The sequence below is a fragment of the Chionomys nivalis genome, chromosome 13, assembly GCF_950005125.1.
Source record: "Chionomys nivalis chromosome 13, mChiNiv1.1, whole genome shotgun sequence".
In the NCBI taxonomy this organism is placed as follows: Eukaryota; Metazoa; Chordata; class Mammalia; order Rodentia; family Cricetidae; genus Chionomys; species Chionomys nivalis.
Window position 1 is genome coordinate 21,711,302 of NC_080098.1, and position 27,484 is coordinate 21,738,785.

At 35.8% G+C, this 27,484-nt stretch overlaps 1 protein-coding gene across 4 annotated transcripts in view; it reads left to right on the forward strand.

Annotated features, from left to right (window-relative positions):
- Positions 1-27,484, forward strand: part of Upf2 (UPF2 regulator of nonsense mediated mRNA decay) — a 109,115-nt gene that overhangs the window by 61,540 nt on the left and 20,091 nt on the right. For all 4 annotated transcript variants that reach the window (XM_057787664.1, XM_057787665.1, XM_057787666.1 and 1 more), the window contains exons 11-16: positions 7,929-8,045; positions 10,280-10,465; positions 13,992-14,195; positions 15,290-15,565; positions 17,817-18,000; positions 23,168-23,307. In XM_057787664.1, the coding sequence (XP_057643647.1) occupies positions 7,929-8,045; positions 10,280-10,465; positions 13,992-14,195; positions 15,290-15,565; positions 17,817-18,000; positions 23,168-23,307 (1,107 nt within the window). The remainder of the gene's footprint in view (positions 1-7,928; positions 8,046-10,279; positions 10,466-13,991; positions 14,196-15,289; positions 15,566-17,816; positions 18,001-23,167; positions 23,308-27,484) is intronic.

Consider the following 27,484-nt stretch of genomic DNA (forward strand, 5'->3'; position numbering starts at 1 on the left):
TAGAATTCTGTTTCTAAGAATTCATTTTAAGAAAATAGTCATCAGTATATGTACAGATTAATCTGCAGGGATTTCCTCATAACTTTTTGTTTTCTTTTTTGAGAGTCTCTCAAGCTTACTACTTTTTTCCTAAGGTACTAAGATAACAGGCATGTGACACTAAGCCCAGCTTTCATACCATTTTGGGGTTTTGCATTTGTATGTTTGTTTTCTGTCATTTTTAACAAATACTTTACATGTGAAGGCTGTGTTACCCTGTCTTAGGGTTTCTATTGCTGTGAAGAAACACCATGACCATGGCAACTCTTATAAAGGAAAATGTAGACAGAAGTTTCCGATCTGCCCGGTCTTGTGGCCATTCAGTCCAAAAGAAATACATAGAGGCTTATATTAATCATAAACTGTTTTGACCTATTATTATTAGTAATTATCTCTTACAAATCAAATTAACCTGTAATTCTTGTCTATGTTGAGCCACATGACTTGGTACCTTTTCTCAGTAAGGCATTCTCATCTTGCTTCCTCTGATTCTGACTGGTAACTGACTAGCTCAGCCTTTCTTCACAGAATTCTCCTAGTGTAGTCACCCCACCTATACTTCCTGCCTGGCCAATCAGTGTTTTACTAAACTAATATGAGTGACAAATCTTTACAGTGTATGAAAGCTTTATCCCACAGCAGGAAAGCATTTAATTGCGGCTGTCTTACAGTTCAGAGGTTTAGTTCATTATCGACATGACAGGAAGCATGGCAACGTGCAGGGAGACATGGTACTGGAGAAGGAGCTGAGAGGTCTACATCTGGCAACAGGAACAGAGAGAACCACTGGGCTGGGCTTGAGCTTTAGGAATCTCCAAGCCTACCCCTAGTGTGTAAGTCAGTGTTTTGACTAGCATACGAAAAAATAGGTTTTAATGTGGCATTTTCATACACATATATCATTATACCAGTTCCTTTCCACCACTCCCCATTCTTTTTAGTTTTGATCCTCTCTCCAGATAATTATCCCTCAGCTTGCATGTGCCCTATTGTTTTCTTGTTCCCTGCTTACCCCTCTTTAGACCTCTTTCTTCCCCCTCATTGTTCTTTCTGCATATATGCATACATAAACACACAGTTCAATCTAGTTTTCATGTGATAGAAAACATGTCTTCCTTATTTCACTTAACATAATCATTAATTTTTCTATAAATGATATAATTTCATTCTTACAACTAAATGAAATTCTGTTGTGTATCTTTACTATGTAAGTTCCATATCTTGCCTGTTATATACAATAATATGACAGTAAACATTTATGTTCAAGTATTTCTGTAATCTGCTGGCCATATGGTTAGGGGTGGTATAGTTGGTCATTAGGCAGTTCTGTTTTGGGGATTTTGAAGAATTTTCATACTGACTTCCATAGTGGCTGCACAAGTCTGTATTTTTTACAAGTTCTAAATAAGGATTTCCCTCTGCCTCATCAACATTTGTTGTCATTTGTTTTCTTTGTATGTGTAGGTGAGTACCTGTGTGTATGTGCTTGTGTTGATGGTGGTGAGGTTGTGCCAGGTTGGGTGTGTAGGTCAGAAGAATCTTGTTTTAGGCAGGGTCTCTTTGTTGAGCTTCCATGCATGTTAAACTATCTGACTCACAAGTTTCTGGGAGTCTCTTGTCTTTGCCTGTCATATCACTGCAGGAGCATTGGGATTTCAGATCCACATTTCATGCCTGGGAGGTCCTGTCATCATTGTTGGTGTGACAGTGTTTATTGAGCCATCTCTCCAGTCCTTATTTTTTTTTTTTAAATTTGTGTGTTTTGGGTCATAGTTACTTTGATGGGTAGCATAAAATCCCAATGTAATGGGGTTTAATTTTCTTTTTTAAAAGATTTATTTATTTTTGTGTGTGGGCGTTTTGCCTGCATGAATATCTAGTGCACAGTCTGTTTGCCTGGTCTCTACAGAAGTCAGAAAAAGGCATTGCAACCAGAGTTATAGATGGGTGTAAGCCACCCTCTTAGTGTTGTGAGAATACTCACATATGAGAGTCCAGGTTCTCTGAAAGAGCAGTCCGTGCTTTTAAATGCTGAGCCATCTCTCTAGCCCTTGATGTAGTTTCAATTTGTATTTTCCTAATGACTGAAGTTTTGAACACTTTTTCAAATATTTTTCAGTCACTTGTATTTCTTCCTTTAAGAATTGTCTATTCAGTTCATTAGCGAAATTGTTGATTGGGTGTTTTGTCACTTTTTAATTTTGGGGGCACTTTATAGGTTGTAGATAATTGATTCCTTGTCAGATTCTCACTTGTGCTGTATACTGTCTGCTCATTCTGGTGTTTACTTCCTTTGCTGTGTACAAGCTTTTTAAAGTCATGTTATCTCATTGGTCGGTCCTTAAGGTTGGTTCTTGAGCTATTGGAGTTCCTTTCAGTTATTTCCTATGCCTATATGTTGAGGTGTTTTGCCCATGTTTTCCTCTAATACTAAGGTCTTTTATCCATTTTAAATTATTTTTTGTATAGTGAGAGGAGAGGGTGTGTGGTCTTTAAAGGCATGCATGCATGTACATGTGGAGGCCAGAGATTCATGTTAGGTGTCTTCCTCTACAGTCTCCACCTTATTTTTTGTGACAGTATTTTCAGTGAACCTGAAGCTTATTCATTTGGCTAGACAGGCTAGCTAGCAAGCTCTAAGGACTGAAATTAAAGTTCTTAAACTTAAAGGTTAAAGTTTGTGGTTCACTGAGCAATATCCCCAGCACTCTTGTTCCATAATATGCCTGTCCAATTTTCCTGGCACCATGTGAAGATTTCTTTTCTTAATTTATGCTTTTGATACTTTCATTAAAGATTAGGTGTGTGTGTGTGTGTGTGTGTGTATGTGTGTGCACGCGTTGGGGGTACTTTTGAGTCCTCTGTTCTAGGCCATTGGTCTATGTGTTTGTTTTTGTGCTGATAGCATGCTGTTTCTTTCTTTGTCTCTGTAGCATAGTTTGAGGTCAGAGTTTGTGGTACCTAGCATTCTTTCTGCTTAATAATTGCTTTGACTGTATAAGGTGTTTTTGTCTCTATATGAATTTTAAATTTTTTTCATTCTGTTATTGCGATTTTGATGGGAATTGAATTGTGTCTGTAATGTGTTTTCAATTATATGATCAATTTCTTTTTTTTATTATGTATGAGTGTTTTGTCTGCATGTATGTCTGTACACTGGTTGTATGCTTGATATGTTGGCAGTCAGAAGAGGGTATCAGATTCCCTCGAGCTGGAGTTACAGATGGTTGTGAACCCACCATGTGGGAACTGGGAATTGGACCTGGATCTTCTGGAAGAGTAAGAGTTCTTACAGCTGAGCCATCTCTCCAGCACTCAATTATATAATCATTTTTACATATTAATTCTGCCAGTTCATGAGTATGGGAGATCTTTCCACGTTCCATTGTCATCTTCAATTCTCTTTGACTTTTCAGATTTTCATTGTAGAAGTCTTTCTCTTTATTGGATTACCTCCCACCTCTGTTTGTTAAGGAATTGTGAATGGATTTATTTTTTACTTCCTGATTTCTTTCTCAGCAAGTACTTTTACTCACAGAGCCATCTAGTTAGCCTGGTTTGCAGTTTTTTTTTTTTTTTCTGAGAATTTTATATCTATGTTCAAAGGAATTGTTTTAGACAATTTTTTGTTATTTTTATCCAGTTTTAGTATCAGGATGAGACTGCCTTTATAGAATGAGTGTGGTGGTGTTCCTTCTTCTGTTTCAGAGAACAGTTCTGTGAGTACTGGCTCTTCTTTAAGCACTTGGCAGAATTTAGCAGTAAAACTAATTTGTCCTGGGCTTCTTTGTTAAGGGCACTCTACATATTGCTGGTTAAGGGTCTGTTTAAGAATTCGACTTTGGTGTGTGATATATATCTAGGAATTTGTTTCTTGTATATTTTCCAGATTCTTTTGGAATATGAGTTTCAAAGTATTCCGTAATGATATTCTGAATTTCACTGGAATCTTTTATTTTAAAAAAATTATTGATTTTACTTTATGTATAGGAAAGATTTGTCTACATGTGTATGCACCATCTGGTGCTCACAGAAATCAGCATCAAATCTGGAAGTGGTGTTAAAAATTGCTGTGAGCCAGCTGGGTGGTGGTGGCGCACACCTTTAATCCCAGCACTCGGGAGGCAGAGAAAGGCTGATCTCTGTGAGTTCGAGGCCAAGCATGGTCTACAGAGCAAGTTCCAGGACAGGCTCCAAAACTACAGAGAAACACAGTCCTGAAAAAACAAAACGAAACAAAATGGCTGTGAGCAATCATGTAGGTGCTAGAAACCAAACCCAGGTCCTCTGCAAGTGCAACAAGTACTCTTAACCACTGAGCCATTGCTCTAACTCCTCCTTTTTCATTTCTTTTATACTTAATTTGGTTCATATTTCTAAACTTTTTGTTTATATTGTCTTCTGGTTTGTTGATCGATCACATATTAGATAGATAAATAGATAGTTTTGGTTTTTTAATTTTTATTTTGTGTTTTTAAGGAAGATTTTCTCTTTGTAGCTTTGGAGCCTATCCTGTCCTGGAACTCTACTCTGTAGACCAGGTTAGGCTCGTACTCAAAGAGATCCACCTGCCTCTGCCTTCCGCGTGCTGGGATTAAAGGTATGAGCCACCACCACCCGACCAATGTTACATTTTTTGAAGAACCTACTTGGTTTTATTGAGTCTATGTGTTGTTCTTTTAGCATCTATTTTATTAGCTTCTTCCCTGATTTTTATTTCTTGCTATTTACTCTTTGGGAGTTTGTCTTGTTTTTATTTTTCTCATACCTTTATTTGATATCTCTGACCTTTTCCAAAAGATTAATTTATGTCTGTGTGTGTTTATATATACATGTGTGTGTTAGCTGTGTATGGGTGCCTGCAGAGACTAGATGAGGGCATTGGATTCCTTGAAAATGGTGTTAAAGGTTGTGAGCCACCCCAGTGTGGGTGCTGGAAACTGAACTCAGGTCTCCTATAGGATCAGCAAGTACTTGAATGCTGAGCCATCTGTTTAGCCCTGAAATATCTGACTTTTATTGTCAGCACTCATAGCTGTAAACTTTTCTGTTAGAACTACCTTAGCTGTATCCCAAAAGTTCTAGTAATTTTGACTTGCTTTTTCATTTGATTCTAGGAACTGAAATTTCTTCCCTGATTTCTTCAGTGACCCACTGGCCATTTAAGAGTGTATTGCTTGCCGGGCGGTGGTGGCGCACGCCTTTAATCCCAGCACTCGGGAGGCAGAGGCAGGCGGATCTCTGTGAGTTCGAGACCAGCCTGGTCTACAAGAGCTAGTTCCAGGACAGGCTCCAAAACCACAGAGAAACCCTGTCTCGAAAAACCAAAAAAAAAAAAAAAAAAAAAAAAGAGTGTATTGCTTTTGGTGCATGACATTAATCACAACACCTGAGAGGCAGAGGCAGAGACAAGAGGATCTTTCTGAGTTCAAGGCCAGCCTGTTCTCCATAGTAAGCTCCAGGACAGTCAGGACTATACAGAGAAATTCTGTATCGATTATATATATATGTTTTTCGAGACAGGGTTTTTCTGTAGTTTTGGAGCCTGTTCTGGAACTAGCTCTTGTAGACCAGGCTGGCCTCGAACTCACAGAGGTCCTCCTGCATCTGCCTCCCAAGTGCTGGGATTAAAGGCATGCATCACTACCACCTGGTAATATTTTTTTTGAAAAAAAAAACCAAAGAGTGTATATGTGGTTGATGTCTAATAGTATTTCATTATGATCTGATAAGATACAAAAGTAATTTATATTTCTGTTGATTTTGTTCAGACTTACTTTGTGGCTTAGAATATTGTCTGTTTCAGAGATGGTATTACAGGCTACTGAGAAGAATGTGTATTTCATATGTTGAATGACTATTCTGTAGATATTTGTTATATTGATTTAACCTATGGTCTTATTTAACACTTCTTTTTTAACTTTTTTTTAATACAGGGTTTTTCCTGTGTAGAACAGGGCAGTGCCACCATGCCTGGCTTCTAACTTAATTCTTAAATCTTTCTGTGTATAAGTTGCCTGACTTATGTAAAGATGAGCATAGAGTTTGAAATTATCTGCTAATGTATTAGGAACTGTGTCGTCTATTTTACCTACTAGTGTTTGTTTTATGAGATTGGGAACTCCAAATATTCACAGCATATCTAGCCACTATTGTTAAGTCTTTTTTTCATTGTGATATTATATACATATATATTTATTTTTTATTGTATGAATGTTTTGCCTGCATTATATTATGTCTTTTTACTACATGTGTGCCTGATTCCTGTGGACATTAGATTCCCTGTGAGCCACTATATGGGTGTTTGTAATTGAACCCGATCCTCTGCAAAAACAGTTAGTGCTCTTAACCTCTGAGCCATCTCTCCGGTTCTGTTTTTCGTTATTATTCTGTGTGTGTGTGTGTGTGTGTGTGTGTGTGTGTAGCCATGGTTGATGCCAGCTATCTTCCTCCATCTCTCTTCACTTTATATGTTGAATCTGGGTCTCACACTTGAAACTAGTGCTCACTGATTTGGCTATTCTAGCTAGCCAGTTTTCCCTGGGAATATATTATCTCAGTCTCTTGAGCACCAAAATACAGGTGGCCACCATATCCACTCAGCATTTACATTGCTAGGAATTGAAATTTGCCCTTTATTCCAAGTGCTTTACCTGCTGAGCTATTTACTTCCTTATCCCAGCTCCTGTTAAATGTTTGTGTGAATTGTTCACTTCATTATTATATAGTTGCCTACTTTATCTCTTTTGACTAAATCTGGTTCAAACTTCATTTTATTTTAAAGTAATCTACTTTATTTTAATTGTTACTTTGACTTAATCTAGAAGGAAGTCTCAGTCAAGGGATTTCCCAGATCATATTGGCCTATGGGCATGTCAGTAGTGTATGGTCTTGGTTGGTAATTGATATATCAGGACCCAGCCCTCTAGGGATAACACAATACCTAGGCAAGTGGTCCTGGACTGTATTTATTGTTATTATTTTATTTGCATTAGTGTTTTGCCTGCATGTATGTCTGTGAGAGGGTGTCAGATCCTAGAGTTACAGACAGTTGTTAGCTGCCATGTGGGTGATGGGAATTGAACTCCTGTTCTCTGGAAGAGCAGTTAGTGCTCGTAACTGCTGAGCCCTGTGTCCAGCCCCCAGTCCTTGCTTGTGTAAGAAAGCTAGTTAAGCATGTGCCTGTGAGCAAGCCAGCAGGCAGTATCCTTCTTCCATGGCTTCTTTGAGTTTCTGCTTGAGTTCCTTCCTGACTCCCCTCAATAGTGGACTATAAAACCTGTAAGCTGAAATAACTGTTTGCTCTTCCACATGTAGAGTGTTTTATTATAGCAGCAGAAAGGAAACTATAACAACGAGATATTGGATTAGCTATGTCAGTTTGTTTTCAGCTTTTGTTTGCTTTAGATATTTACATTATACATTGATTTCCATCTTTTACCTAATCTTTGAGTATCTTTGTTAGATGTGTTTCTTCCAGACAAGTAGTTAGATCTTGTTTTCTTTTATCCCATAAGCTAGTTATATTTCTTTTTTATTGATGAGTCTCTGAGCCCTTTTCCATTTAAGATAAGCCATCCACATACATGCACACATATACATAAACTACACACATACATAATAAAGTAAAATAAATACATAGCATCTAATAAATATAGAAAAGAATTTGATATCAGTTTTCTTTTCTGAAAACAGATGTTAAACATATCTAAGTTTTTAGTAAAGATTTGATGTTGAACAAGATATTCAGCAATAAAACCTACTAAAATAGACTTGATTTTCATTATTGTCATATTACATGTTATTACACAAGATGCTTGTATTGTTTTCTTTCTCTCTTAGAATTCATGTGTTGTCTTTGTAGTTTTTCATCATTCTTATTATTCCAGATGCTTCTGTCAGACTTTTCTCATCATCATATTGAAATGGCATGTACTCTACTGGAGACCTGTGGACGATTTCTTTTCAGATCTCCAGAATCACACCTGAGGACCAGTGTGCTTTTGGTAAGGACTTGTAGATCCTGGTAAAAAGTTGAGGGTCTTGATTTACCTCAAGGATTCAAAGTATTAATCAATGTTGGTTGTCTTCCTCTGCCATTTGAGTACAAGCATTTCTGCCTAACCTAGAATATACTGCACAAATGGATCGCTATCCTGGAGAGCCATAGGAATTTTTTCACCTTTGTTGCTAGTTAATTCAAAACAAAAATTAATGAGCTGGCAATACAGTTCAGTGGGTAAAGGCACTCGCTGTGCAAGGCTGGCCACCTCAGCTTGATTCCTGGAATCTACACAAAAAGTTACAAGAGAACTGACTCCATAAAGGTGTCCTCTGGCCTGCATACATATACTATGACACACATGTACCCACATGCACGTTGTGTGTGCATATTCACATGTACATATGTGCACATACTAATAATACATTTTTTATTAAGGGAGAATGAATTTAACTCAAAAAACAAATTATTCAAATGAAAAGGTACTCAGTACTGTTAGGTGGGGATCATTTTTGGTTTTGCTGTTTCTACCCATTTTTAATGTGTCGTGTAAACACTTAAAGTATAACCTAGAAACTATAAATTTTTTCAAGATTTATTCATTTTTTATGTATATGGCATTCTGCCTCCATGTATGCCCGCATGCCAGAAGAGGACGCCATATCTCATTACAGATGGTTGTGAGCCACCATGTGGTTGTTGGGAATTGAACTCAGGACCTCTAGAAGAGCAGTCAATGCTCTTAACCACTGAGCCATCTCTTTAGCCCCCAAAATTATTTTTTATAATAAAAATTATAAAAATAGGGCTGGAAAGATGAAGCAATGGTTAAATTTATGTACTGTTCTTACAGAGGACCTAAGTTTTGTTCCTGATGTATATTTTAGGTGACTCATAACTTCCTGTATTTTTGCAGGAGATCTGATACCCTATTCTTGTTGTAATATGAGCGGCGGGGCTGCGTCTCTGGCACCCGGCCGCCCACATGGCTTATGCCCCAAAATAATTACACGGAAACTGTATTCTTTTAATAACTGCCTGGCCCATTAGTTCCAGCCTCTTATTGGCTAGCTCTTACATATTGATCTAGCCCATTTCTAATATTCTGTGTAGTACCACGAGCTGGCTTACCAGGAAAGATCTTAACCTGCGTCTGTCTGGAGTGGGAGAATCATGGCGACTCCTGACTCGGCTTCTTTCTCCCAGCATTCTCTTCTGTTTACTCCACCCACCTAAGGGCTGGCCTATAAATGGGCCAAGGCAGTTTCTTTATTAAATGAAAGTAACTCCTCCATCACTATTCTGGCCTCCACAGGCACCACACACATATGTGCATGTGTACAACTCCATATATACATAATATAAAATACATAGATTTTAAAAGTTAGAAAAAATCATAAAATATAATCTTAAATTTTGATTTGAAAGAGAAGTTGTTTAGCTGATTAGGATTTTGAAATGGCCATCAAGTTTATTAAGCATTATTACATTTATTTCATAATGTAACCCACTACACATGCCTTGGTTGTAACATTTTATCTACCTTACTTAATAGTCTACTTTTGAGTCTAAATAGTTTTCTGGAGAGATTTGAAATGAAGAACGTGGATTTATTTGTATGGTTTTTGGCAGAAACTATTGTGATGACCATCAAATGAAACCAAAATGCTCTCATTCTAGGATTCTCTATTCCTAGCTTAACTTTTGTTCTCAGTGGTAAGATTCAAAGCTAAAGGTGTGTGTGTGGGATCACTCAACTTATCAGGATATAAACTATCATGCTACCACAATTTTTAGAACATATTAGTTCATGGGGTTGAACCCAAAAAATATTAAAAGAGTACTTCTATAAATGTGACTTGATTTATATCTATATGAGCCTGTATTAACCCTGAGGAGCAGAAGGCTCAAATGTGTAAGTGAAATTAAGGAATAAAAATCAAATAAAAGTACAACTCTGACTTGAGCTGTTCTGTGTGTAATTGATTATAAATTCCTTCTTAGAGTTTATGTCATCCAGTATTTTACCATTTAATCTGGACTATCTCTACAGAGAAGAAAACTGTTAGCCCCCAAGGTCTTAGAATTTAGTGTGGTCAACTTCAACTTGAAGTATGACTGAAAAGGTCTCCTCCTCATCAGGATTTAGCCTCTATGCCATTGCCCTTTCAGAGCAGGTAAGTGTTTTTACTTCATGCATTATGGAATGTTTGGGTTAATTTAGATATTTTCTTTTAGGAACAAATGATGAGAAAAAAACAAGCAATGCATCTTGATGCACGGTATGTTACAATGGTAGAGAATGCGTATTACTACTGCAACCCACCTCCAGCTGAAAAGACTGTGAGAAAGAAACGTCCTCCTCTTCAGGAGTATGTCCGAAAACTTTTGTACAAGGATCTCTCTAAGGTCACTACTGAAAAGGTAAAATCTGAATCAGATCATTTAGTAATGGTCACCTTGAAATTTGCGATGATACTGCACTCATACACATTCTAGAACAGGTAGGAGTAGACCACTTTTCTATTATGAATGATTTTCTTCAAGTTATCCTAAGAAGGAATTCATGGGATGCTACAGAATATTTAAGGTGTATGCTTTGGTTTTTTTTTTTTTTTTGTAACTGGAGGTTTCTCTCCCACCCTCCAGTTCTGAAAAACCCCTCTGGGCTTAATACTAATTAAAACTCTTCGGCCTATTAGCTCAGGCTTATTATTAACTAGCTCTTACAACTTAAATTAACCCATTTCTATTATTCTATATTTTACCATGAGGTTTGTGTCTTGTTACCTCACATCTTGCTTCTCTGGCAGCTGTTGGCATCTCCCTTGACTCCATGTATTCAGTTTGGCTTTCTCACCTGGCTATACTCTGCCCTGCCATAGGCCAAAGCAGCTTCTTTATTAACCATTGGTAATAAAACATATTTGCAGCATACAGAGGGGCAGCCCACATCAGTGTTTCACTTCTAAATTTAATTGTAATGCTGTACATATTTAAAACGTTTTCTTTCTGTTGTTCTTTTTGTATTGTTGTTTAGTGTTTATAGGGGTGCTGGTGATAACCAGAGCCTTGTGCATGCTGGACAGAAAACTGGTACATGATCCCTCTGAAGTTTCATAAATTGGGATATCTGTTTTTTTGAGAGTATCACAACAAGATGATATTTTTCAGAAAAGGCTAAGAACCACTTAATTGTTGTGGTTACCTTGTTAAAAACTGCACTTTTAAGATGTTCCTTGTTAACTTTACAAGTTGGCATGTAATAAACTGCAGAGCTTCTTTATTGTTTAGGGTAGAAAGTGGTAAGAAATGACTACACCGTTGAAAATTGAAGCTGTGCTTCAGAGTTGTTTAAAGCAGTTTTAGAATGGGGTGAAAGTTTGGAAGCATTGGAAAGTTCCATAGTGATGAAGTGGCGACATTTCCAGTGAAAGTGATAAGGAGAGCATGCTCAGTACTTTGCTCAGTACTTGAAAGATGGTTATAGAAAACAGATAGCCATGAAGGGACTATTTCACAATCTGCCAGTAGTATCCGTTTTCTTCCATAATAAAAGTGGAGAGTCCGTCTTCAGGGAGAGCTCTGCAGATTATCTTGTTTCTAAGAAATTTTGAAATAGTAAAACTAACATCTAGAGCATTTTTATCTTACTATACACTTCAGTATGTGCTACACATAACTTGTTTGATTCCGTGAACTAGGAAATAAGTGTTAGTACTTTTATTATTTCCCATTTGACACACAAGGAAACTGAGGTTATCCTCTCTCTTAAGTGACTTAAAACATTTGTGTGTATGTATACATGTTTGTGTGTGTGCATGTATATATTCATGTAGAGGCCAAAAGGTTAGTAATGATCAGGTGTTTTCTCTCACTAAATTGTGAGCTCACAGATTCAGCTTTCTTGACTTGTCAGCAAATTTCAGGTGGCTTCCTGTCCCTGCCTGTCCAGCATTGGATTGCAGGAGTGTATTCATGCCTGGCTTTTTTTTTTTTTTAATGTGAACTTTGAGGGGCATCAAATTCAGACCCTCATGATTGCATAACAGGCACTTCATAGCTGAGCCGCTTCCCCAACTTGATTTTTAAACCTTTTAAATATACCAAATAATGGGTCTCACTATGGCTTTTTCATACATAATGTATCATTCTTTTTCCTACTCCTATCCTCCCCCACACCTCCTTTTTCTTCTTGATCCCCTTCTGTCCTTCTGTTAGTCTTCTCATGTTTCATATCTCATACATTTCTCTGCCTTCCCTTATTCTGTCCTTCCCCATCATCTATATGTCTTCATCCCCCAAGTTTTTTTATACTTTGTATTCTACAAATGCACACACATATACATAAATTTAAATTTAGAGTCCCCATGAGAGAGAACATGTGCTCTATGTCTGAGTGTGATTTATCTTGCTTAATATAATGATCTGTATCTCTATTTTCCTACAAATCTCATAATTTCACCTTTTTTTTATAACTAAGATTCCATTGTGTGCTGTATTTTTTTAATTCATTCTCTGTTGATGGGCGTCTTAACTATTGTAAAAAGTGTACCAGTAAACACGGATGTTCAGGTATCTCTGTGGTACGGTAACTTAGAATACTTTAGATATATACCCAGGTGATATATTTGGTCATATGGTGTAGTGGTTTTGTTATTAGTTTCCTTGAAGAATATTCCCATTGACTTCCATAGTGGCTATACTAGTTAATATTTCTACCAGTTGTGATGCAAGGTTTATCTTTCCACATTCTTTTTTTTTTGAGACGGTACTGGAACTCATATAGGCCAGGGCTGACTTTGAACTCACAGATCCACTTGCCTCTGCCTCTGCCTCCTGAAAGCTGGGTTTAATGGTGTGAGCATCACCACTGGCTCTTTCCACATTCTTATCAGCATTTGTTTTTTTGATGATAGCCATTATGATTGGGGTAACATGGACTCATAATGTTTAATTTCTTTCTTTGATGGCTTAGGATTTTGAACACTTTTCCATATATTTATTATCATTTATATTTCTTCCTGCTAATTCATTTATTGATTAGAAGATATTGTCAGTATTTAACTAAGCATATATATATATATATATATATATATATATATATATATATATATATATATATTTTCACTCTGGTGATTTTTAATTCTTTTTCAGGTGCAGGAGCTTTTAAATATCATCTCCGTTAATTTTTTGGGTTATTTCTTATGCTTATGTAGTTCTTTTAAGAAGGTCTTTCCTGTGCCTGTGTGTTAACATGTTTTCCTCTAGACTTTTCAACATTTCAGGTATTTCATTAATAAGGTCTTAATCCATTTTGAATTTACTTTTCAAGGGAAAGAGAATGATCCAGCTTCATTTTTTCCCTTATAGATATCCAGTATGATTTGCTAAAGAGGCTGTCTTGTTTGGTTTTGTTCTCTGATGTATGTTTTTGTGAAAGATTGATGGCCCTGATTGTGTAAGTTTATTTCTTAGGTCATCTGTTCTGTTTTATTGGTCTGAACTTGAGGGGTATTTTTTTTTTGTTTTTTTGGTTTTTTTTTTTTTTTTTGGTTAGAAAGTAAATTTTGAAATGAGATTATTTGTGTCAAACAAGAGAACACTAATTTTGGCAAACCTTGGCTTTTCTTTTTCAGTGAGCTAAGTCTTAAACTATATACCATTAGTTTGATTTTTTTTTTTTTGGATAATTACCTACTAAGCCATCTCATTAGCTCTTTTTTAAGAACCCAAATACTCTAAGAATTTTGAGAAATTATGGAAAGGTTTAGAGAATAATGATAATAAATTTTCAGTATTAATAAATCTCATTTTACCTGTTTCTAAAGTAAGAAAATTGAAGTATTTCAGATTTTAAAAGTTCTCTGTCTCTGCATGATAATAAGACTAAAGTAGCTGAATTATTATACATGTTTATCTTAACAATTTAAATATTTTCTTCATGTAGGTTTTGAGACAAATGCGAAAGTTGCCCTGGCAAGACCAAGAAGTAAAAGACTATGTCATTTGTTGTATGATAAACATCTGGAACGTGAAGTACAATAGTATTCACTGTGTAGCCAACCTCTTGGCAGGATTAGTACTCTACCAGGAGGATGTTGGAATCCATGTTGTGGATGGAGTACTTGAAGATATTCGACTGGGAATGGAGGTAACAGATTTCCTTTATTGTCACCGGGTTAGAATTTGTGGAGAACATAAACAGTCTCTAAATCTTAGAATTGAATAATAATTTGAGCACATACCTTTAATCCCAGCACTCAGGATGCAGAGGCAGGCAGATCTCTGTAAATTCAAAGCCAGCCTAGTCTATAGAGTTGAGTTCCAGAATAATCAGGGCTACTCAGAGAAACCTTGCCATGAAAAAACAAACAAACAACAACAACAAAAACATACAAAAAGAAGAATAATTATTGGAATAACTGTTCCTTTTTTTTATTAAATCATTTGCTGCTCCTTGGGAGTTATTTGTGAGTAAACGTGTATTAAATTTTCTGCTACAGCCTCAGACAGTCACTAGTATTTTTTTTTTCTTTTTTTTTTTTTTTTGGTTTTTCGAGACAGGGTTTCTCTGTAGCTTTGGTGCCTGTCCTGGAACTAGCTCTTGTAGACCAGGCTGGCCTCGAACTCACAGAGATCCGCCTGCCTCTGCCTCCCGAGTGCTGGGATTAAAGGCGTGCGCCACCACCGCCCGGCGAGTATTTTTTTTTTCTGAAGTTTTTTTAAAGCTTATTTTGTCAGATTATACTAAATTTTTATTATTTCTAACTTACTGTTGAGAATTAACTTTGAGGAATTTATAAGCATATTAATTATAAAAATTGATAATTATAGGAATTTTCTTTAAGTACTTTTTTATTTTTATTTTATTTTCTTTTTTTCTAAGTACTTTTTAAATAATATGAATCTTATATAACCAACTACTTGTGTTTCTTGATTCATAGTTTACAAAGAAAATAGATTGGGTGGGCTGATAGGAAGAATTATAGTGTAACTATTTAGGAAAAGCTCATTTAATGATAGCTTAATTTTCAACTTAATATCTAACATGTTTTTTATATGCCAAAAGAGTGAAAGAATACTTAAAAGTGGCCACATTATTAGGCAAGGAATAAGGAAATTATTTTCATTTCTCTGGTGAATGCTCTTTGAATACTTGATAACTGTTACATTTGATTGACCCCTCCAGTTATTTTGCTACTCTTCAGTGAAAACCTGTGGGGTGTTTTTTGTTTTGTTTTTCAGGTTAATCAACCTAAATTTAACCAGAGGCGTATCAGTAGTGCCAAGTTCTTAGGAGAGCTTTATAATTACAGAATGGTGGAATCAGCTGTTATTTTCAGAACTCTTTATTCTTTTACTTCATTTGGTGTCAACCCTGATGGTTCTCCAAGTTCACTGGACCCTCCTGAGCATCTGTTCAGAATTAGATTAGTATGCACTATTTTGGATACCTGTGGCCAGTACTTTGACAGAGGTTCCAGTAAACGAAAACTTGACTGCTTCCTTGTATATTTTCAGGTATGTAAGCACAATATGCAGTTTGCTATCATTGAATGAATATACAACAAAAATTTTAGCAAAGACATGATATATGTTGTTTATTTATGTTCAAAATTAGGTTGTACTTATTGTAGAGACCTTAATTGTGTGATGGATTCGTACACAAACACACTCTAATTTTTTGCAGCATTTATCATCAGTAATGATTGGTTGCTAATTTTGAGAATTATATAGATTGTGAATTTGGCACAGTATATAGATTATGGTATTTGATACAGTAATTCTTAAAGTACCTGAAGGTTTTGAGTGTTTGTTTTTTGAGCAAGTGTGTCACCATATAGCCCAGGCTGGCCTTGAATTCATGACCCTCCTGCCCCAGTTTCCCAAGTGCTGGGATCATAGATATGCATTGCCACAACCAGCTACTTGCAACTTGATAACATTCTTCTCTCATGTGTGTTTTAGTTTATATCCAAAATGCTTGTTTCTAAAAGATCCAATTTAATCTGCTTGTTTACTTACTAACCTATTTAGAGAAATAGCAGATCATGTAAACATTTATAGTTCAGAAACCAAATGCATTTATTAGTAAACTCTTGGGTTGTGCTTTTTATATTTTATTTATTCCATAATTCGATTTAGATTAAGTATGGCATAAATTAAATTCAGTACAAATATAGGTGTAATTGTACAACTTCTGTAAAGTTTGTGTCACACACGGTAACTTCTAAGTTGGTTGCACATACCTCAGTCATCATTCCCTGTAAAATACAATATAATAAATATTAATTAGAAAGGACAGCTCGTCATCAAATGCTTAAATTGTTGCTGGGTAAATATCAATAGTATTCGATCATACACAACCACAGTTGTTAGCAGTTTACCTCTTGAGAAGAAGTATTATAACTCCAGGCATTGGAAATGCACCCACATAGTAGCCAGGATTGATCTGGGAGTAAATAATGTTGGGGAATTTCATTTTTAACTTAATCCTATTCCTGTGTCTACTGCCTTATTTTATGAATTTATGAGCAAGAAAAGAGGGAAAGAGTTTGCAAGTTTGGGAGTCAAAGTCCGTTTTATGTAAGGACTGTCTTAAACTGGAGATGTCTATATTAAATACCTGAGTTATGCTTGAAAGAGATGGCTTTAAGTATTAAGTAGAATCTCTTTGAGAAGAGAATCCTTTTTTGGTGTCTGCTATTCCAGCCTCAGATACAAGAACCACACAGAAATACCCAGGACTGAAAATCAACAAAGGTGTTTTCCAAGTTAGTTTGATAGAAAAATAAGAGTTAAGCTTCAGAGATGAGATTTTTATTCTGCCTGGAATATGAAAATGTCAGCCCTCTGTGGTGAGGTTGTTATATCTCACTAGAATAGAGTATAGGTTATGTTTTTGAAGGTTATAGAAGGCAGGTAAAAAAAAAAATGTTGAACTCCAAGTGCATGTGTATTTTCTGGGACATTGCTAAAATGATTAGAACTTAATCTGCATTTCATTTCAATAAGCTTCCTGACGAGACCCACACTTTGAATAACAAGAGCCTAGGCCACAAGGTGAAGAGGAAGAAGAACACGTTTGTGCTAACAAAAATGTATTTTTTATAAAAAAGCATTTTTTATAATATATATGTTTAGGTTGTGCTACTTGTTAATATATATTAGGAATAGAACAAGAGCAGATAAAATGATGAAACACAAGTATAGAGGAGAAATATCTACATACTAGCATGTACATAGTAGCTGTTTAGTAAATGTTCATAATTTACTTATATTTTTCAAAAAGTTCAATCCTCAAATACTTTAATGATCTTTTTTAAAACAATATCGAAGCAAATAGCATAGAAAAAATAATGACAATTTATCAAAACTGTGGCATCGAATCTGCGTCTATAAAGTTAAATGCGTCAACTACGGGGCATGGAAATGGATTTTCTACTTTTGTTTCAGAGTACCTGAAAGAGTATTTGGCATTTCGTTTATACTTCCTCCATGTCTGTTTCTTTCTTTCTTTTTCTTTTTTTAACCTATGACAGCCAGAATAAAAATGTTTGACTAAAGTCAACAACTGGCTCAAAAATTACATAGATAGGAGGAAATGATTGGGATTAGGATCATTGCTGTTGACCTTTAATAAAAAGTATAGGTTTCTTGTTCAATCTTTTAACTTAGTTATTTTAACTAGGTAACATCACAATACAACTTACTATTTTAAATTTTTGTTATTAATTTCTTATAGCTAAATTTATTTTTCATTTGTTATCAGCGTTATGTTTGGTGGAAGAAAAGTTTGGAGGTTTGGACAAAAGACCATCCATTTCCTATTGATATAGATTACATGATCAGTGATACACTAGAACTTCTAAGACCAAAGATCAAACTCTATAATTCTCTGGAAGAATCCATCAGGCAGGTACAAGACTTGGAACGAGAATTCTTAATAAAACTAGGTAAGCAATTCATTACAGAGAGAAAATGAAGGGGATTTGGTCAGATTGTCTCTAGAATCTGTTTTATAATGTTTCCAGTCAGAGTTTTGTATTTGCATACCTTGTATCTTTGATGTTGAGTATTGCATAATAGGGTTAGGTGAGACCTTTGTGACCTATTTGGTTTCACTAAGCGATCTCCAATCGGGAAAAAAAAAAAAAAAAAAAAAAAAAAAAACAGTCAAGCAGGACTTAAAGTAAGTGATAGTGAAGGAAAAATACAATCTTGTGAACTGCTTTTAATTTTGGACTCTGGTTTCTGATCAAGCCTTTGGATGAAAGGTCTCATATGTATAGCATATTTTCAACTGCTATTATTCCTAAGAACACACGGGCTTTGGAGTGTGGAAGGGAGTACCACTTTAAAGTTTGGAGTAACTCTACAAAATTTCCGATCTTACTCGCTAGTAGAGTTGGCTGCCCTTCAGAGTCTAGAGAACATGCGCTGCTAGAAGACTATCTTTACAGTTCTCTTCGCCCTTCTGAGGTAGTTGTAGAAGACTTAACCTCGTTTGTGTGTCGCCCTGCGGAGTACAGCAGTACTAGCTCTGTCACCAGGTAACAAGTACAGGGTCTAGTCATGCCAGCCTAGTTTGTATGCTGACAGCTCTTCTGTCTCATCTGTTTTATTGTAAGATTTTCAAAGTTATGCTTTCAGGATTGGTAAAACTACTATTTTATTTCTCGTTAGCATGTAGAATGTTCATGCACATCTTTAGTTTCAGTTACACTTTTGCTATTACTTTATTAGGTTATATGTCTCAAGAATCAGTTTAAAGTAAAGGGGGCATAAGTAATAGTTCCCTCCCTACCCCAGGCATCCAGAATATTGACAACTTGCTATCTCCAAAGTAATTCATCATTTGGAGAACATGCTTGTGCTTGCCTGATTTTTTTCAAATTCCTGCCACTGACTGTGCAAGTACTTTCCTGTTGCTCACCTCACAAAGACCTAGGGTGAATCTTGGCTTTTCAACCTTGACCCAAGTTACCCAATTTCTTTTTCTTTTCAGATTTCCAATTACATAAACACTTCAGCAAAGCTTATCATCTTATATTTATTATTTTAAGTATACATATTCTTTATGTGTTTTTAAATTGTTAAAGTGTAGCCTAGAGCACAGAAATTTTCATAAGTGGTTCAACTGCATGTAAGGATAGAGAAAAGATTACTTTATTATTTTTTTTTTTGTAAATTAAAGAGTTAAAAGACTTTGAATTTCTTTTGGGGAGCCCAAAGAGCAAAAAATGAATCACCATATACGGTTTGAAACTCTAAATATGGTGGCACTTAAAATGGGTCTGTGCCAAGTTGTCTCTGCTTTCCTCCTGATTTTAGAGGTTAGATAAAAGGAAGAGGTTATATGCAGAGGATATATTTTAAGTAAGCTTTCTGTTAATAGACTATAGCATCGTGCACCTGGAAACGCCTCATTTTAGTTTTATAGCATCCAGTGCAAAGAGTGAAGCTAGTGGGAAATACTAAAATTATTTTTTAATGTCTTAAACCATTTACAGTATTATCACAGATAATGTTTATGGCAGTAATTCTGAATAATTCAAAGAAAATCATTTATTGCTTTCAGAAAGAATGATGTGTTAATATACTTTGTATTCCTTTTTTATTTTTCATGGTTTTTGCAGTTTTATAACTGGACTTTTTTAAATCTTTGTTGTTGTTTTTTTTTTTAAAAAAATAGATTATATTCCTTTGTTTGAATTTGCCTTAGTTACTTAATTCTATTGTTTGACTCTAAGGTTTTTCCCATTTTATATCACTGTTATTTTTTTAAAGTGACTTTCATTTGTTTAGGTAGATAGAATAGAACGAAAAGGGGGCTAAGACTTTTTTTTAATTACAAATAAAGCCAAAGTGATATTATTTAATTTTATTTTGGGAGTTCCAACTAGTACTGCAAAGAACAGATGAGAGAGAAGTGACAATAATATTCAAGCCAGGTGGTGGTGACACAGGCCTTTAATCCTGGCACGCAGGAGGCAGAGGCAGGAGGATCTCTGTGAGTTGGAAGCCAGCCTAATCTACAGAGTAAGTTCAGAGACAGCCAGGGATACACAGAGAAACCCTGTCTGGAAAAATAAAAACATAAAAATACAAAAATGAAAGAAAATAAGATATTTATATAAATAAGTATGTTTTAGAGCAAAAGAATATATTTCTTAAATTGTAAACAAAGCCAAAAGCTATTAAAGGTCCAAAACTAGTTCTAATTAATAATAAATAAGGCAATTTAGCATATAATGAATAAAGATTTTTTAAAATAGAATAAAGAAAACCAGTGAACCAAATGTGTTGAATATTTATTTATTTTTTATTTTTTTTATTGAAAAAAAATTTTCCGCCTCCTCCCCACCTCCCATTTCCCTCCCCCTCCTCCCGCCCCTCTCCCCCTCCCCCCACTCCTCTTCTCCTCCCTCTCCAGCCCCAAGAGCAGTCAGGGTTCCCTGCCCTGTGGAAAGTCCAAGGTCCTCCCCACTCCATCCAGGTCTAGGAAGGTGAACATCCAAACTGTCTAGGCTCCCACAAAGCCAGAACATGAAGTAGGATCAAAACCCTGTGCCATTGTCCTTGGCCTCTCATCAGCTCTCATTGTCCGCCATGTTCAGAGAGTCCGGTTTTATCCCATGCTTTTTCAGTCACAGTCCAGCTGGCCTTGGTGAGCTCCCAATAGATCAGACCCACTGTCTCAGTGGGTGGGTGCACCCCTCGTGGTCCTGCCTTCCTTGCTCATGTTCTCCCTCCTTCTGCTCCTCGTTAGGACCTTGGGAGCTCAGTCCGGTGCTCCAGTGTGGGCCTCTGTCTCTATCTCCATCCATCGCTAGATGAAGGTTCTATGGTGATATGCAAGATATTAATCAGTATTGCTATAGGATAGGGTCATTTCAGGTTCCAGAATATTTATTTTTTAAAGGCTTAAAAATGATTTAGTACCAGTGTTTCCCAATTTTAAATTGTTGAAGAATGCACCCAAAAATAACAAATTTGGTTGTTTGAAATTTTCAAATTTTGTGGTTCAGTGGCATACACCTGTAATCTCAGCACTTGGAAGGCAGAGGCAAAGAGTCAAAGGCCAGTATGAATATTAAGGGAGACTCTGTCCTAGAAAAACAAGATAACAAATCCACAAAATAAACAAAACCCAACAAAATGCACACATTTTATACAGTTTGAAATTAAGAGAAAAATTGTTTCCATGCCAAGTTATTATCACTTTTATATGAAGTGCACAAGCAAATTGATAGGCTAGCATCTGTAAGGATAGGTAAATAAACATGACATATGTAAACCAAGAAAGTTTGTTCTAATGAATATGGTTTGTTTGCCAGAATGATGGAGGTATTACTTATGTGTGACAAACAAAGCTCAAATTAACGCACCAGCTAAGGTATAAGACAGGATAAAAAACACATGCTCTTGTGACTTCCAGATATATGGAGGATAAGTCAACTAAGCAGAGAAATACACGTTAAACCACCTAAACAGGGGCTTTGCAGCTGTTACCACTCCTGTGATAAGCAGAAAAACTGAATCACAAAGCAATTCAAGTTGAAAGATAAATGCGTTTTATTTTGTTCCCTAAGTATACTTCTAACATTTTAATATTATAAATTTTGTCTGTATTTTGCATGGTTTATATACATTGTTTACATTGACAGTTTCCTAGGAATTCATAGTTTGGTTATTACATAGTTGAGCAAATGCAAAAAACAGTACTTAAAAATTGGTTTTGAAGCTTTGTTGCAGTACAAATGAAAATGTTAGAAATAATATTATTTTTCCTGATATTTTGGAAGCATTACTATCAAAACGGTTGCTTACATATTGTTTTCTCAGTGATGCATATTTAAAGAAGGGAGGACAATGATATGTTTCATATCACAGAAGTTATCTCTGTGTTGATATGTTTACTGGTAACATTTAGATTATAAACTGACTTTGCCTTTGATAATTATCAGTCATATTTTGGTTTTTAAAATGTTTTTATTATTATTTATGTGCATTGGTATTTTACTATGTATGGGTGTTGGGTCCTCTAAAACTGGAGTTGCAGACAGGTGCAAAGTGTCATGTGGGTTTGGGGTACTGAACCTGGGTCCTCTAGAAGAGCAGTCAGTGCTCTTAACCGTTGAGCCATTTCTCCAGCCCCTAAATGTTTTGTTTTTAAAATCTAGTTAGGGATTTGCAAGATGACTCAACAGGTAAAGAGGCTTGCCACCATACCTGACCTTGACTTTGGTTCCTGGAACTCACATGGTAGGAGAGAACTGACTTCTGTAGGTTGTCCTCTGACCTCAACACTTATGCCATGGCATGATATACACGCAACATACATATACATACACACATATAAAATCTACTACTTTTATGTATGAAAGCTAGTAAGCAATAAGTAAATACTTTCATTAATGGAAACGTAACCTGAGACATTATCTGTTGGTCTTCAGTATGAATTTTGCTTTAAAATTAGGTGCTTCTGAACTTTATTCATCTATTCTCTTTTTTCCTCCAGACTGAAAATAGGTGCATTAATTGCTCTGTGCTTAAATAATTTTACCAGTTGCTTAGGCTTAGAGCACTAGAGTAAATTTTTGTTGTTACTGATTTGTCTAGTAATTCAAACTCTGACATTAAATACTCATAAAATGCAAAGACTAATACACATTATTAGAAATTCTTTCCTTTTTAAAATGCATTGAAATTGATAGTCAAATGTAATTTCTCCATTAAAGTGACTTGATTTTTATTTTATTTTATTTTTGTAGTTTTGGAGCTTGCTGAACTATTATTTGTAGACTGTGACCATGGGTCTTTTTTATATATGTCTGAGACAGAGTTTAGACGGGATAGGATACTCTTTTAAGTATTTGAAGCTTTAAGAAAAGGGAAAAGAGGTATATACATACTTACATATTATTTTTCTAGTCTAGAGGCAAATGTATAGTTTTTTACAGTGTATCTTACAATTATTTTCAATTCTGATCATTTATTCTGAGAAAATGGCTTTTGATTATTTAATTCATAATTTTTAAGTAAAGTGTTGGTATAAAAAATGATAGTATAGCGTTTATCTTTCTAAATGTATTTTCCTACTTTTGTCCTGTTTTCAAGGCCTAGTAAATGACAAGGAGTCCAAAGATTCTTTGACAGAAGGGGAAAATCTTGAAGAGGATGATGATGAAGAAGAAGGAGGAGCTGAAACTGAAGAACAGTCTGGAAATGAAAGTGAAGTGAATGAGCCAGAAGAAGAAGTAATTACTTTTATATCTACAGATAAATTTGTGGCTATATGTGCAGAAGAATATTTGATCGAGTAAATAGTTTAAAAGCTTTTTATTACACACACACACATGGCCCTGTCTGTACCATAGCATACAATTGGAGCTCAGGGATCAGTTTGTAGGAGTTAGTTTTCTCTTTGGGTTTTAGGGGTTGTACTCAGACCATTAGGCTTGGCAGTAAGTACTTTTCCATGTGAGCCATCTCTCCAGCCTGAGTAAAGATTTTTAATTAATAGACATCTCTCCTTTGTTTTATTACTAAAAATGTAACTAATATAATTCTATTATAACATCCCTTGATGAAGGGTTTTTATAGACACCAAAACTAGGATGATCATAGCATTTTTATTTAATTAGCAGTTCGAGAAAAACATTGTTTTAATCTCCTATGTGTCTTAATCTTATTGTTGAATACGGACAATCTGTAGGCTTTACAATCTGAAAACTATTGTATTGACTAAATATTCATATACATTGCTTTATTTTTTACCAACCTGAGTAGTTCTGAAACAGACTTCCTGGAACTGGAGTTGCAGACAGTTGTAAACTGCCATGTGGATGCTGGAAATTGAACATAGATCCTTTAGAACAACCAGTGCTCTTAACTACTGAGCCATCTCTCCAGCCCTCATTTCTTTGGTTTCAGTATTGAACTTTGTGTTTTGGAAGGGTGTATTACTTTAAATTACTTGTATTTCAAATCAAAGAAGGTAAAATTACACATGCTATATCTCTGGTAGGGAGAAATGCAAATGAATGTTTAATTGGAGGAGTTATATGGCTGTCTAAAAAGATGGGTTGACTGAGAAAAATGAGATTGGAATGCTTCTCTTCACCCTTCAAGGTTCCTCTGTTCCTCATAGCTGTCCTTCAAATACAAGCAGAGAAATTATTGGAAGAAGAAAGATGTGTTGTGGAGTAATAAACACGGGGAGGGGAATTCTATGACTGTGTACTCTAGTGGAGAAAGAAAAGGCAAGACTTCAACTTATTAGAAACAGTAGGAGCCAGGTGGTGCTGCACACCTTTAATCCCAGCACCCAAGAGGCAGAGACAAGTGGATCTCTGTGAGTTTGAGGCCAGCCTGGTCTACAGAGTTTCAGGAAAGTCTTCAAAACTACAGAGAAACCCTATCTCAAAAAACAACCAAAAAGAAGAAGAAGAATGAGGAGGAGGAGGAGGAGGAGGAGGAGGAGGAGGAGGAGGAGGAGGAGGAGGAGGAGGAGGAAGAAAAGATACAATACAGCCTTATAATGATAAGTGTATAATATGATAATATGTATAATACATACACACACACACATATATATATACACACACACACCACTGAGCTAAATCCGTGTGTGTGTGTATATGTCTAGCATGCATATAACCTTGGGTTCCGTTCTTCAGAACCCCTCCCAACAGAGCTACTGTTCTGTTTTCATCTTCTATTTTTTTTGTGTGTTTGAGTATTTTACTTACATGTATGTATGCATACCATGTGTGTGCTGTGGCCCCAGAGGCCATAAGAGGGCACTGGAGCCTTTACAGCTAGAGCTACAGATCATTGTGAGCTGCCATGTGGGTTCGAGGAACCGGACCAGGATCCTCTGCAAGAACAGCAAGTCCTCCTAACATTAGGCCATGTCTTACCTCCCAAACCAGAAATTTTCTCTTAAATATCAGCTAAAAACACAAATAATTGTTGAAGATTAAGTAGATGATCTACTAAAACATCATTTTCTGCAATATTTATATAATTAATAAAAAGTGATAAGATTTATTGTTAAAATAACAATAATATTTACTGGATTTTTGCTATACTGTTCTCTATCGTAAATATGATTGTTTCTTATGAACAAGGTTGATATTAGTGAGAAACTAAGGTACAAATAGGGTAAGTAATTTGCCCACAATCTCAAGAGTAGTACCGGAGCCAGTATATATCCTGGGCACTTTGTTTTTTGTTACATTGTCTCTCCTGCTTTCCTGACCAGCTCAGGCTTTGTGGTGTATTAATGATCACTTTATAATTCTACCTATTATGGTAGCATTTAGGGATATCAGGACAGATGTATTCTTGTTCTTCAAAATGAATATATTTATCCAGTTGGCGCTTCCTCTATGCATTCTACTACCCACATACAAAAAATATTTGAGAGTAATATATTTGTTCTAGGCATATGCAAACTTATTTAGTCATACCCTAAACAATGCTGTATAGCACTTAAACATATTAGATATTATAAGTTATCTAGCGATAATTGTGCTTCATGGGAGTCCTTGAACCAATCCTGAGATGCAGTTTTATTGACTGAAAAATAACGGGAGGGGTGTTAATTCATTCAGCTTAGTTTAACCTAGTTTTTTAATATGAGGCATCTTTTATAATTAATTGATTTATGGGAGAGGCCGGGAAGATGACTTATTTCGTAAATTGCTTGCCTTGCCAAATTTGAACACTAACACCCACATAGAAACCTGCAATTCCCATTTAGTTGAATAATCTTGGAGGATCACTGGCTACCCAGTTTAACTGAATCAGTGAGCTCTAGATTTATTGAGAGACCCTGTCCCCTGAAATATTTGTATACACACACACACACACACACACACAAATTCATTTTCATTTTCTTCAAGGGCAGATTTAAGACTAGTTTTTTGTTTTGTGTGCTTTTGATTGGTTGCTTGGTTGCTTGCTTGCTTGGTTGCTTGCTTGCTTGCTTGCTTTTGAGACAGGGTCTCAATATCTTACTGTGTACCTGAAGATGATCTTTGTCCTACTTGGGTTTTTGTTGTTGTGATAAACACCATAATCAAAAGCAACTTGGGAAAGAGGATGGTGTAGTTCATGTTAGAGATTGCAGTCCTTCGTTGAGGAAAGCCACAACAGGAGTTGGATGAAGAAAGTAAAGCAGAGACTCCAACTAGCTTGCCCAGGTTTTTTTGTTTTTTGTTTTTACGTGCATTGTTGTTTTGCCTACATGTATGTTTGTGTGAGGGTGTCAGATACCCTGGAACTGGAGTTAAAGACAATTGTGGGCTGTCATGTGGGTGCTGGAAATTGAACTCAGTACCTCTGGAAGAGCAGCCAGTACTCTTAACCACTGAGCCATCTGCCCAGAGTGGCCTGGCCATCCCACATCAATTATTAATTAAGGTAATGCCCCACACACATACCCACAGATCAGTCTGGAGGCAATTACTCAATTGAGGTTCCTTCTTCTCAGGTGACTCTAGCTTGGCTCAGCAGTATAACCTTGACCATCCTTTCTTAGGTACTGGGATTTATTATAAGCTTATACACCATGCTTAACTAAGAACATTTGTGAATTTAATTTTAAATTACAGAACTACCTTAGAAAATAAAGCTTATGCTTTAATTTTTAACTTTTATTATTTATTGGAGGTGGGTATGGGTGCACAAGTGTACCACAGCACTGCTTTGAAGGTCATAAGAGAGCTGTTGGGAATCAGTTCTTTCATTCTACTGTGTGTATTCCAGGGATCAAGTCCAGGTCATCAGGCTTGGTGAAGAACACTCTTTACTGGCCATTGTATTCTTTATGAAATCTTTCCATGTAGAATTCTTACAAACTTAACAAATGTTTGTAGTAACAGTGTACTTTTGGGACTTTGGAATTATTTTTTACATATAACAACTAACAGTAGTACAAATTAATGTCATTTATTTTAGGGAGTATTTCTCACTTGGTGCGTCGAGAAGCAGTCGAGTTTAGCATAGTGGATTTAAAACTTATTGACACCTATTTGACCTAGTTATTGAGTGTTTTGTTTGTGATACCTAGATATACTGTGAAATGATCAGGTTGGTAACTGTCAATTCTGTATCAATCATTGATGGTTTCTGTGGTTTAGAAGAAAATATGTTATGTCTTCATTATGAAATGTTAATTCTCTTATATAAAAAATGCTATTCTGTTAACTTATGTCACTGTGAATGGACCTGAAAGGTATTGTGTTAAGTGACATAAGCCTAGCACAGAAAGAATAGCATATGTTTTCACTCACTCAGGGAAGCTCTAAAGGAAAAAAAAAGAAACTCATGTTTAAGAGTGAAGTAATGTGTTTGTTGAGTAGCAGTGAGTCCTTGGATGCGTTACTTTTCTGAGCTGCAGATTGAGTTTTTGTGTTTTTACTGTAA